Below are 13,777 nucleotides of genomic sequence, written 5' to 3'. Positions count from 1 at the left end.
AGAGAATTATGGGATACAATCACAACCCTGACATGACACACTCTGCACTCCGGTCGATGTGGTTTATCGACCGAAGAGAAAGCACTCTGGAGTAGCTCCTTGTCCGGATCAAAAGCGGAACAACCAACACGTGTTTATGTGAAGGTCCGGGTCCATTCAAGCTTTCTGAAGATGGCCATCTCCACAGGAAGAGGAGAGAAACACTCCTTCATCCCAGGAGACGAACAGATAGAAGCAGTTCAGAGCGCTGGACCGGCCCACTCAACGCTTCCTGTGACGCAGAGCGATAATCTGGAAATAACGCTGACGGAGCGGTGGAAGCTGGAAGGAGCTCGTTTTCACCAGAAGTATTTAGTTGTTTTTTTTCATCCTCGCGGCTTAAAATCACAAGTGATTCACGAATCAATAAAAAGAAAAAGTGGGAGACAGAATCAAGGAGAGGTTGGAATAACAGAGTGCAGATTACACTTTGCTCAACCTCCCACGAAGGAGCCATCTGGTATTTTGTAACTCCGTATCTGTTTTGCCTGGCGGGGAGACGAGGAAGCCGAACCACCGACAGCACGGACGCCGAGGAACCTTTGGCCTCGAGCGGCTGTTTGAGACGAGGAGGTGAGACAGGAGGTGAGACGAGAGGTGAGGAGGTGAGACGAGAGTTAAGGAGGTGAGACTAGAGGTAAGGAAGTGAGACTAGAGGTAAGGAGGTGAGACGAGAGGTAAGGAAGTGAGACGAGAGGTAAGGAAGTGAGACGAGAGGTAAGGAGGTGAGACGAGAGGTAAGGAAGTGAGACGAGAGGTGAGACAGGAGGTGAGACAGGAGGTGAGGAGGTAATACGAGAGGTAAGGAGGTGAGACGAGAGGTGAGACCGGAGGTGAGGAGGTGAGACGAGAAGTAAGGAAGTGAGACGAGAGGTGAGACGGGAGGTGAGACAGGAGGTGAGGACGTGAGACGAGAGGTAAGGAAGTGAGACGAGAGGTGAGACCGGAGGTGAGACGAGAGGTGAGGAGTCGAGACGAGAGGTGAGACGAGAGGCAAGGAGGTGAGACGGGAGGTAAGACGAGAGGTGAGACAGGAGGTGAGGAGGTGAGACAAGAGCTGAGGAGGTAAGACGGGAGGTGAGACGAGATGGGAGTGTGTGTCTGTGTGCGTGCGTTCGAGCATGCGTTTGTGTGTGTGTGTGTGAGTGCACGTGTGAGTGTGTGAGTGTGTGTGTACCTGTACAGAGTCCAGCTCCGTGGGCGGGGCCTCCTTCCTTCACTTGCTTGACGAAAATGGTGTCCATTGGCTCCAGGCGGTTCCGCTGTCGCCCTGGCAACAAGAGAGCACATGCAGCGAGGCGATTGGTCACACACGCACGCACACGGAGAGGAGGAGGAAGAGGAGGAGGAGGAGGAGAAGGAGGTAAAGTCCACCGCTGCAACATCTGTGGCATCAGTGAACGGGCGTTTTTTCAGGATTTTTGTGTGAGGAGCATCAGGATCAAAGTGTCTGCAGGCCTCAGTGAGGCTGCAGCCTGCCGTCCGTCCAGCAGGGGGCGGCGCAGCACACGAGCTGATCGCTCACAGAGGAACGGATGCTGTGTTACTGTATTCCTGCTAGAACGTGCACTGATGCATGTAACGCAGGACACGACTGAGCCGAGTGTGAAGGTACAGATGTTAACAAAGCCGCCTCCCCCCTCTATCTCTCCCCCCTCCATCTCTCCCCCCCTGCATCCCTCCATCCCTCCATCCATCCCTCTGTGTACTCGGCAAACTCCCAATCCAGAGCCAATCTCACCGAGCTCCGACTCTGCAGCGCAAATTGGATTTCTGGAAGTTTCCACGGCACGCAGCTGGACGAACGGGATTAAAAATGTGGAAATCCAAAGCTCTTTTTTTTTTTTTTTTGTTAACGCTCCCGACTGTCTTACCAAAGCATATAAACCCAAAAACACAGGATGAGAGTCGGGTTCTCACCCCTCAGATCTGAAGGCAACGAAGGCAAAGACCTAGAAGAAGAAGAAGAAGAAGAAGAAGAAGAAGAAGAAGAAGAAGAAGAAGAAGAAGAAGGTTCAAACTTTTTCCCAACGAGGACTGTGCACGTGTTCAGATGTCTATCTGCGCCGGGTCTCATGAACACGGGCGGGCGCATAATCCCGGTGCAGTGGGCTCCCCGTGGTGTGGGAAGGTCAAAGCACAAATACACTCTACATAAATCCATGAACTCCAACTCCCTTCTTCAAAAGGAGTCGCTCACCACCGGACTCCTCCCTCAAAGGAACCCAGACGCTTCAGGACGCCGAGAACAAGTGAATAAATAATAATTTTGCCGGTGCCGTTCACACATTAACCTAAAACTAACCTACCTTTCTACCTACCCACAGCTTTTATGTCTGTCACACACACACACACACACACACACACACACACACACACACACACACACACACACACACACACTTGTACACATCAGTGGTGCTGCATTCCTGGAGGATCATATCAAAATAAGTCATTTCCTCGACTGTAGCATTCCCAACCTGAGAGAGACAAGCCTGACCCGGCCGCTATCACAACAGATTCTCTCAGATTCACACACACACACACACAAACACACAAACACACACACAACTGGTGTGTTTTTCTTCCAGCACAGGAAGGTGAAGAACTTTCCATCCCCCTTTCTTTTTTTTTCTTCCTCCATGAGTTCCAAACAGAAAGAGAGGATACACTGACCACATGGCCAAAAGAAACACAAAATATGCATTCAGTGTTTTTGTGTTGTCTTTCTGTTGAAAGGAGCCAAACGACCGACCGAGAGAGTTACAGTTCAACTGAGGGAACAAGTGACAAACATCTGGAACCGGATGATTTAAGATGAATACCGACTCTCGCTCGAAGCCAACTGGCTGTGAAAGTGGAGGCGTGGTGCGTCCGAGAAGTTAAACTGAACTGTGTGTCAGCTAATCGTTAGCATGTTCAGCTAACAGCATTAGCTACATGTTACGAAGTTATATGAAGTGATACCGGCTCCGTCCTCATGCTTCTGTTCTCATGATACAGGAACCAGAACGGTTATCTCGAGTGAATCATGCACTAGCTAGCTAGCTAGTCTAGCTAACTTTAATGAGTTTGTTGTCAATAATGTCTCAAACTGACTCATTTGGACGTGAGAGTCTTGTGGAAGGGGACAAGTCACTTTGAGACATTGTTGGCAACAAACTCATTTTAGTTAGCTTGACTAGCTAGCTAACTGTCTAGCTAGTCAAGCTAACTTGAATGAGTTGACTCGCTAACTATTTAGCTAGTCGAGCTAACTCAAATGAGTTTGTGGCCAACAACGTCTCAAACAAGTCAGTTTGAGACGTTGTTGGCCACAAACTCAATTTAGTTAGCTAATGTTAGTTAGCTTGACTAGCTAGCTAGCCAACTAAAATGAGTTTGTTGTCAACAATGTCTCAAACTGACTTGCTTGGAGGTGAGAATCTTGTGGAAGTCAGTTTGAGACATTGGTGACAACCAACTCATTTTAGTTAGCTAGCTAGCTAGATACCAAGCTAGATACCTAGCTAGCTACCTACCTAGCTAGATACCTAGCAGGCTAGCTAGCTACAGTTGATACAATCTATAAGAGACAGTTTTTCCAAACTGCATCCAGTTTGAAACAGAACGTTTGGCAGCGTAACACCCCGGTGAAGCCGCGCAGGGTCACCTTATTACCGCATAGGCTCGGGGGTTCGATTCCAGCTTTTTGGGAGCTTTTGTTGCACGTCACACCCTCTGACTCTTTCCTCATGTCCAGCCCGTCGTCTGTCAAACAAAAGAAGAAGAAAAATGCGCTGCAACTGGACTGAGGGGAGCAAACGGTGGATTGTGAGTCTGAATGTCCAACAACTCCTCTGTGGGCGCGTCGAACTTTAAACTTCTCACGATACAAGACCTGCTCGGGAATGCCACTCGAACTAAAGCAGAGCAAAAAAATAGAAAGAAAGAAATAAAGGTGAGAGACGAGAACAGAGAGACAAGAGCTCTGGACTTGGTAAAAGAAGGCGGGGCCCACAGGAGACGTTACGTTCCCTTTAAAGACGTTAAGGGAACAACAAGAAGGAACGCTGGAATATTTAAACAGATGGAGAACGTTTTCCTGCTGCCGCAGATTCATAAAAACTCCTGATTCAGATTCAACGAGCCGCTGGAGGACTTAGAGGGAGACAGAGGGAGAGAGAGAGAGAGAGAGAGAAAGAGAGAGAGAAAGAGAGAGAGAGAGAGAGAGAGAGAGAGAGAAAGAGAGAGGAGGAGACACATGAAAGAGAGAGAGAGCGGGAGGAGGAAGAGAGGAAGTGAGATTTGGTATGTAGACAAACCGCTGTGAAGGGAAATAAACTGACACACACAAATGCACACACACACACAAACACACAGACTCACATTCTCTCTCCCACACACACTTTCTCACACACTCAGCACCTACACGCTGTATATCTTTGTTTACGTGTGTTTATCTGTGTCTCTACGTCAGCGTGTGTGTCCGTCTGTGTTTTCTGGTGTGTTTCAAGCGGCGACACCCAGCTAGTCAATATGCCCCCCCCCCCCCCCGTCCCAACAGCAGCAGCCTCATCACACACACACACACACACACACACACACACACTGCAGCCTCATCACACACACACACTGCAGCGCAGAGCGCCGGCGGCACAGCAGGCGTCACGCGTCGCGTCGGTCCATCGCAGGAAAAACAAGCCTCCCAAAACGGGCTCTTCCTCTCGGGGGAGGAGCATGACGTCGGCTTCCGTCATCTGACTCTCAATCCCGTCATACGTGTTTAATCTCGATTCTCTCGGCCGTGACGCGACGACCTCAGAGGAGCGATGAGCGGCCAGGTGACCTCCTGCGGGCATCGTGACGCTCCTCATGCGCTCACCTCCTCACCCTGTCACACGGCTGTGACTCCCTCCAGGTAGAGCCCCATGGAGGAATTCAAGTTGCCTCCCCGCGGGGTTTCCTCCCTCCACAGCAGGGGCAGAGTTTAATGTGCTGAGGCCTGCGTGTTGAAGGAGGAGGCGGACGTGGAGGGGTTAACAAAGGGAGTGTGTGGGGGAGTGTGTGTGTGTGTGAGTGTGTGTGTGAGAGAGGAATGTGACACCGAGGGCCAAACGGGATGATGAGGGACACTTACAGGAATCTCTCAATTTCCCGTTCGAGGCGGTTTAGAGTCAGATTATCACGAAGCCTGCACTCGCCCCGATCCCTCACTTCCACCGCCCTCCATCGCCGGACGATGAACCCTCCTGTTCCCTCTGTTCTCTCGGTTCTCTCGGTTCTCCTGAACCCTCCTGTTCCCTCTGTTCTCTCGGTTCTCTCTCTCTGGGTTCACGACAAGACAAACACACGGCCAGCGGCCATGACCTCCTCCCTTCTCCTCCCTTCTTCTCTCTTCTTCTTGTTCTCCTCCTCCTCCCTTCTCTTCCTCCTCCCCCTTCCTCCTCCTCCTCTCTTCTTCTTCTTCTACTCCTCCTCCTCCTCCTCCTCCTCCTCCTCCCTTCCCTTCCTCCTCTTCCTCCCTTCTCCTCCTCATTCATCACAACTCTTCTGCCGGAGAGACATCAGCTAGTTTGCAAACAGGAATTACAAAAAGCTTAAACAAACAAGTTTACGTCACACACACACACACACACACAAACACACACGAGATTACACACACTCACCACTGACACACACGTGTTCTTTGTTCTGTGTTCTATGTTCTGTGGCGATATGACGAGCAGACAAGACTAAACGGTTTCTGTGTCGTTGTCATTGCAACACTTGAGGTCGAAGAGCGCGTCGCTGATGCATGCTGGGAGGTTTTTTTGGGGCAAAAAGGGGAAATAAAACAAGACTCACCTCGACTGCCGTTGTCTTCATCCTGGGAGAGAAAAGAAAACAGAGGATGAGGAAAGATCTCTTTATTTATCTTTTGGTAGATGTTGAATATAACGTAAAACTGCAGCTGCAGATAAAACCATCTGTAAATGCTCTTCAATCTACCATTTAATCCTATAATTTAATAATAATAATACTAAACATAACAGGAGCCAGGGTTCATTCACATTGTGTTTCCATGACTTTTAACCAAGTGAATAAATGTCGTGAACACATGAATATAACACATTTACATGACTTTTACTAGTCTTTTGGGATGTTTTTTTTCAAGGACTTTTCCAGGTTTTCCATGACTGTATGAACCCGGTTATTAGCATTAGCATTACCCTCATTGAAAAGACTTTTCCAGGCCTGAAAATAACCATTTTTAAGATTTCCATGACTTCTCCAGGTTTTCCATGAACCGGATCAGAACCTCGGGAGCGACGTCGTATCAGCACACGCTGGATAACGGATGGATAATCCAGATATTAGCTATATTAGAGATTATTCACAGAGAAAACTCTTCATCATCCTTCAGCAGCTACACAACGAAGACACAAGAAGCTTCATAGCGACTCACAAAAAACTACTTCACAGCCACGTTGATGCTTATTTGTTTTCCACTTCCTCAACACATGAAGTCCTAGTTCCCCGTAACACACACACACTCTTTAATCCACCTCTCCTCAGGGACACATGTTCTCCTCCCGGCTTTCCTTAAGACGGCCTGACCCTCCTCGCTAACCCCAAAACCCTCAAACGGTGATTAATCAGGAGCTCCAGGACCCTCGGCGTGATTACGCTGCGATGCGGCGGCTGCGGTTGCGTAACGGGAGAGAACCGGTCCGGCTGTGCAGCGACTGTGACCTGACGGATTGAGATGTTTTAAGGCTTTCGGTTTTGAAGATTTTCCCAGAATCCTCCGTCTTACGATAAGAAGAAGGACTCCCACGCGGCCGGCGCAGAGTCCAGAGGAAATGTAGTGGAAGTTGTGTATCTCTAAAAACATCAAGGTCTCAGAATTAATGACGTGGATGAATGAGATTAACGCCGTTAAGTTTAATTTACTCCGTTCTGCAACAGATGGGCTTCAGATTTCTGTTTTTTAAACTGTGGAACCAATTTTGTCTCCAGACCTCTTTTTCCCTGTTTGAGTTGTCGTAGGAACCCCAAATTAAATCCAAAACTTGTGTGTATTTGTTCAGCAAAGTCTTGGGAAAAAAATGTATATCTGCAAAAAATCCCCTGTAAAAGATATTTTGATCGTAAGTTAAAAACATCCAGCATGATATGAGCCAGATTATGAGAGAAACCGATCTAATTCAGATCCACTCCTGAATGTTGTGTGTTCTTCACCCTTTCACCAAGTTCAATCAACACTGTTGTGCAGAACATAACCCGGTGCCATCATTACATTAAAGTCCCTTGTTTCTGTGTCACTTGACATCCAAGTGTGTAGAGCGACAGCACGACACACTGAGGCGTTTGTCTGCAGCCGAGTCAAACAGCAGCTCGCAGCCGCGGCGCTGACTCAGGACTCAAATCAGGTGCTTTGTGATCACTGCAGACACGGAGCAGCTAAATAAAGTTATTTTATGAGAACAGTCTGGAACGCTGACCGGCAGAACCAATAAAGGGAGTCGTGTTCGGGGAAAGACCCCGAGTCGGTCCAAAGAACAAGACAAAAGAAGTGGAACACCTCCTGTGTGTAAATATACAAATATATATTTATCTTATGACGCTGTTGTGTCGTGGCCTCGAGTCGAAACAGCAGATTTACTTCCGTCAATCACACGCTTCTTAAACATGAAATGTTCCTTAAACCTCTGGAAACCGTGCGTGAAAACCCTCCCGCGCCAATTTTAAGTCCCAGCATGCCCCATTCAGACAATCTTTTGGCATAAAATACGTAATTTTTCCATTTTTGAACCGAACAACACAGTTTCTTGACTGAAACTCCTTCCTAACAGGACAAGACTTTGTTTTATTGTGATTTCTGTTGCAGATTCTGATTCTTTAGGTCCTAATCTTTCCATAAAGATGTCTTATTGACGCTCCAGGAGGCTTTTTTGGGGAAACTGGCTCATATCATGCTGGATGTTCATAGTTACCATCAACATATCTTTTAAAAGGGATTTTTTTTTCCAGATATACATTTTTTTCTCAAGATTTTGCTGAACAAATACATACAATAAACACAAGTATTGGAATTAATTTGGGGTTCCTACGACGACTCAAACAGGGAAAAGAGGTCTGGAGACAACATTAGTTCCACAGTTTTCAACGGATTAAACGACACATTTAACTTCCCTTTTATTTCCTTATAACTGTTTGTGATGACGTCATCTGTTCTCAATCTATAACGTCTCCTCCAGCAAATATTTTTATGACGTTGTCGTGAATGAATCCATCTCGAGGCTCACGCCGCTCGATTCAACAGAAGTGTGTTTACTTTGTCGACAGGCGCGTTTTATCTCACCGCGACCTCAAACAATTACTCAGCGCTAAATTGCTCTACATGACTTAAACATTGTTTTGCGTTGTAGTATGTATATAAGTGTGTATATATACATATATGTATGTTGCCAGAGGGGCGAGAGACGGCGCTCTTCACCTTCAGAGAGTTGTGCACGGCGGACTCCGGCGGGTAGACGATGAAGTGCCGCAGCGTGAAGCCGAAGCCCTGCGAGGTTCGGCGCAGGCGGAGCGTCTTGGGCCCCGGCCAGGAGAACGGCTCCTCCTCCGGCCCGGGGGACGCCGCGGCCGACGCCTCGCTCCGGTCGCGCCCATCCTTCTGCTTGGCCTGAGGGAAGGAGGAGAAACACACGTGAGCACGTCAGCGTGGATCTGCACGCCGGCGTGGACGCAGAGGAACTGGAACGGAGCGGAGCGCTTCATTCGTGGTTCATTTAACACGTGTAAATATGAGCTAGCGGATACGGGAGGCCAGCTAGCTTAGCTTAGCTTCCAGACTGGAAGTCGAAGTCAGATTTTATTTGTCAATTCTTCCACATAACAAACATGTAGGAGATTTAAAACAAAAGTTTCTCTACTGATAATAATAATAAAGTGCAAAATAGATTTTAAATAATGACATGTAGACAACACATATATGAAGAAAACTACAGTCTGCTTTGCTTTTGGAAGCGCTGATAGTCAGATTCTGTTATATTTAGACAGTTTCCCCCCGTTTCCATTCTTTACGCTAGGCTAAGCTAACCGGCTGCAGGCGTTAGCTTCACAGTTAGCGTACAGACTTGAGAATGAAAACTGCAAATAATCAGGTAAATAGATAGATAGATAGATGGATAGATGGATAGATGGATAGATACACAGTTAACAGAGTGACTCCGTACAATAAAAAACTTCTTTTCCAGCTCGTATTGTTTGTAATAAAACACACACTACTCCTACGAAACAGTTAAAATGTTGGTGTCGGGGCCCAACACTGCAGTCCAATAGTTGTGTTGCTAAGTTGCGGTCCATGTCAGTGATCACAATATCTGTGGGGATGATCAGGGTCGTCGTTTGAGCCCATTTGTAGCGCCGCGAGCTCCACACAGCCGCACACATGGCTCTGGTTACGGCCCACTGGGGCTCTGCCGGGCCGCTTGGCGTGTTTGCACGATGACAGACTTATCTTCTGCATTCCTACTGTGACTAACGCGGGATGAAAACAACCCTTAAGTGCTGGCAGCTCTCAGCTGGAGTAGCATTACAGTCGTGCCTCAATAGCGCACCACACATGCGCTGCACATCAGCGGCGGAAAAAAAACACCTCTGCGTTTAACGGCCCGATGACGAAGAGTGTTTACGCTCAAATGGCAACCGTTGCCGGGCCGAGGACTCGGAGTGAGTCAGAGGAGCTCACGACCCTCTCTTCCTGGAGAGGATGCTACGGTACCACGCGTTGTTTGTACAGCAAATATAAGCTATTAGCTACAGGAGGCAAGCTATCTTAGCTTAGCATAAAGACTGGAACGAGATTGAGCTTCGTTTTTTTAGAGATCGAGCTTCAGGAAGTGCTTAAAGGCTAGGTGTTTCCCCCTCGTTCCAGTCTTTATGCTAAGCTAAGCTAACCGGCTGCAGGTGTTAGCTTCGTATTTAGCAAACAGTTTTAAGAGTGATATAGAAAATAAAAAAGCATATAATTACTCTTTTTCTGAAGATGATGTTACAGAACAAACAGGAACACACACACGCACACACGACAGAGGGAGTGTGTGTGTGTGCGTGTGTGTGTGTGTGTGTGTGTGTGTGTGTGTGTGTTGTTGCTTTTCCTTCTTATACATCATTGTAACATTGAATATGTGTGAGTTTAGGATGACTGGTTGGACAAATCAAGCAGTTTTGGGACAATTTAGAGACGACCAAAAAGATGATCTGTTGCCTCCACACAGCTCTCAACATGGCGGTACGTGTTTGCCGCCATGTTGTTGCTCTCAATTTGGAATTCAAGATCTTTAATCAACCGATAAAGAACATAAACGATGTAATCACTGACAGTTGATTGATTACTGGTATTAGTATTTCCTCTTTACTTTGTTTGTTTGCTTTACTTTCTTGTTATTTTCTTCCATAACATCGTAAACTGACCAACACAAACACAAAACAATGAAATAGTTGTGAGAGGGGAGGGGAGGGGGAGCAGAGGGGGAGGCGAAGGGAGGAGGGAGGGGAGAGGGAGGAGGGAGGAGGGAGGGGAGCAACGACAACTCAGCTGTTTAGTTTTGATTTCATGCAGAAAATGTAATGTTACGTTACGCAACAGCTTAACCACTGCAAAGCCCCACGGAAAGAGGAGCGCACACACACACACACACACACACACACACGCACACACACACACACACGCACTCACGTCCCTCCAGAAGCAGCATGACAGTGTGTAGCTGGTAGAAAAGGTCTTCATTATGTGCTGCAGGCTGCTCGCCGCACAGCGAGGGTCTGATCTGCTTGTGGCCATATGATGTTGTGGTGTCATGGTGTTGTGGTGCTGTTGTGTCGTGATGTCGAGGTGTTGTGGTGCCGTGGGATGCTTCTTGCAGTTGCATGCGTGCCCATTCCTGCTTCTTTACGTATCCCAGAGGAGGAGGCCTTTACTTGTGGACTCAGCTTTCTTTCCTTCCACACCATTTCTTTTTCTTCTCTTTGTTTTGTTTCCCTTAAAGCGCGTGAGTCACCCCCGGGACGCCTGACCTCATGGATCTACCTCTTTTCACTCCCTCTCTCGCCTCCTCTTTCCAGACTTTTCCCTCCCTTCTTCTTCTTCTCTGTCCGGCCGCAGACTTTACCGTTAGTCACGCTTCACTACGCTATAGGAAAGTCCTCCTCGCTAAAGCAACGGCAGGAGAAGAACTTCTAAAAGACGCACAGCTGGAAAAGAAACATCATCTGCCAAAAAGTGTCACTCTGAAACGCCCAAAAAAGGGCCCGACAACAAATGAAACCGAAAACCCAAACACACACACACACAGACGGACACACACAGAAGATATCGGTCAGAGAAGCAGGATGACGCATACCAAAAATTCCTCAACAAAAAGTCCCCTCCTTCCTCCCATCACACATCTTCACATGTAACCTACACATCTTCACATGTAACCTACACATCTTCACATGTAACCTACACATCTTCACATGTAACCTACACATCTTCACATGTAACCTACAGGCTTCACATGTAACCTACACATCTTCACATGTAACCTACACATCTTCACATGTAACCTACAGGCTTCACATGTAACCTACACATCTTCACATGTAACCTACAGGCTTCACATGTAACCTACACATCTTCACATGTAACCCACACATCTTCACATGTAACCTACACATCTTCACATGTAACCTACACATCTTCACATGTAACCTACACATCTTCACATGTAACCTACACATCTTCACATGTAACCTACAGGCTTCACATGTAACCTACAGGCTTCACATGTAACCTACACATCTTCACATGTAACCTACACATCTTCACATGTAACCTACACATCTTCACATGTAACCTACACATCTTCACATGTAACCTACACATCACTAGACTCGTACACTCTAACCAGACGCTGCAATCTCCTCAACTTTTATCTCATCCAGCCAGGGAATTCCTAAATGCCGGCAAAACTCGGAGCGCAAGTCGCCTCCTCAAGGTGTCGAGCCTCAAGGACGCCCTACCACCCCCCCCCCCCCTCCTCCCCCTCCTCCTCCTCCTCCTCTTACCCGAGACCGGACACAGTTCTTCCTGGAGGCTTCCCTGAGCCGGGCCCAGGACACGCCGCGGTGCGGCCCGCTGAGCCCCAGCTCCACCTCCCCCCAGTAGGCTCTGGCCAGCAGCTGGAACCAGAGGCAGTACGGCTCCGACAGGCAGCCGTCCACCCCGGCCAGCCGAGCCCAGGGGCACCCTCCCGCCGACGGGGACGGAGAGAGGGAGCAGCACCCGTCGGCGTCGGCGTCCACGTCCCGCGGGGCGGGGCGGTCCTTCAGGGGCGCCGGCGTGCAGCCCGGCGGTCGCCCGTTCCTCTGAGCCAGCATGGCATAGCCAGCCGGTGGAGGTGAAAACTATCCTCTCTCTTCTCCTGCGTCGTCTACTGCGAGGTTCTGGACGAGTCCATTTGCGCGACCCGTCCCGTCCCGGCTCCGGCCGTCTTATTCTGGTCCCGGCTCGGTCGGGGGAACGGCGCTGTTCTTCTGGGCGTCCCGCGGACACATCGTGATGTTTTCCACTCGGCCGAGAGGAGAGAGCACAGCGGAGCCGAGTGCTCTGCAGAGAGCCGACTGACTGACGCACCCACCCACTCGCCTCACAAAACTCTCTCCCAAGTATGCACACACACACACACACACACACACACACACACACAAATATTCACACACACACACACCAGGCGGCCTGAAGTGAACACTCTCCCCTTTCCTTCCCTGTCTCCTCCATCTCTCTCTAACGCACCTCTTCCCCTGCGTGTCGAGGCTGATCAATAAATCATAAGAACACTCATAAGAAAACTTGTTGGTTTAAAAGGAGGAGAGGAGACGCACGCGCACACACACACACACACACACACACACACACACACACACACGAGTGAAATATGAGGAATATTCCCCCCAAAAAAGTTTTTGTGGTAGAGTTACACGGGACAGAGAGCTGCTATCTGTCAGGACGCAGGGTTTGTTTTCACAGCCTGCGGAGGAAGTCAAGTGGGGCTAATACAGATAAGGAAGCATATGGAATCTGTAATAACTATAAAGCCACACACACACACACACACACACACACACACACACACACACACACACACACACACACACACACACACACTCCTGCATGCCTGCAGCTCATGTAGCCGCTACAAAGGGCCGACGCCTGGGTGGCAGCTTCACGGTCCTGGAGTTAAACACTCGGTAACTCCTGTATATATTTGTTTATTTAACAGGCTCTAAATATATATATATATATATATATATATATATATATATATATATATATATATATAGTGTTTAATTAACAGATGTGCCAAATAACAAGACAGATGTTGGAATAAAGATTCAGATGTTTAGGGATCATTTCAGGGACCAGCCCTTCCTTTGAGTGACAGGTGAACTCCCCCCAGCATGCTCCAGGTTCTCACGCACACACACACACACACACACACACACACACGCGAGAATCTAAGAGGTGAATGAAGAGGTCTGTCGGTGTAAAGTTAAACAAACCTCTACCTTTCATTAGCGGAGCGGTCGGAGCTTTTAGTGAATCTCTCCGGTCCAGAGACGAAACATCCCTTTAATGTTTAATCAGGTTTTGGTCTCGTGGGCTCTGAGCCTCTCTCTCTCTCTCTCTCTCTCTCTCTCTCTCTCTGTCTCTGTCTCTCTCTCTGTC

The 13,777-nt window shown here is 48.3% G+C and overlaps 1 protein-coding gene across 1 annotated transcript in view; it reads right to left on the bottom strand.

Moving 5' to 3' along the window:
• The window catches only part of arhgap21a (Rho GTPase activating protein 21a), a 34,149-nt gene extending 20,845 nt beyond the window's left edge, over positions 1–13,304 (bottom strand). The window contains 4 exon segments of the mRNA XM_068581675.1: positions 1,217–1,309; positions 5,866–5,887; positions 8,501–8,689; positions 12,118–13,304. Coding sequence (XP_068437776.1) covers positions 1,217–1,309; positions 5,866–5,887; positions 8,501–8,689; positions 12,118–12,429 — 616 coding nt within the window. The 5' untranslated portion in view covers positions 12,430–13,304.
• Positions 13,305–13,777: the final 473 nt, after the last annotated feature.

Source organism: Clinocottus analis, unplaced genomic scaffold (assembly GCF_023055335.1).
Source record: "Clinocottus analis isolate CAN_PGR_092001 unplaced genomic scaffold, fCliAna1.0.p SCAF_18, whole genome shotgun sequence".
NCBI lineage: Eukaryota > Metazoa > Chordata > Actinopteri > Perciformes > Cottidae > Clinocottus > Clinocottus analis.
Note: the sequence above shows the minus strand (reverse complement) of the source record. Positions and strands in the feature narration are given on the sequence as shown.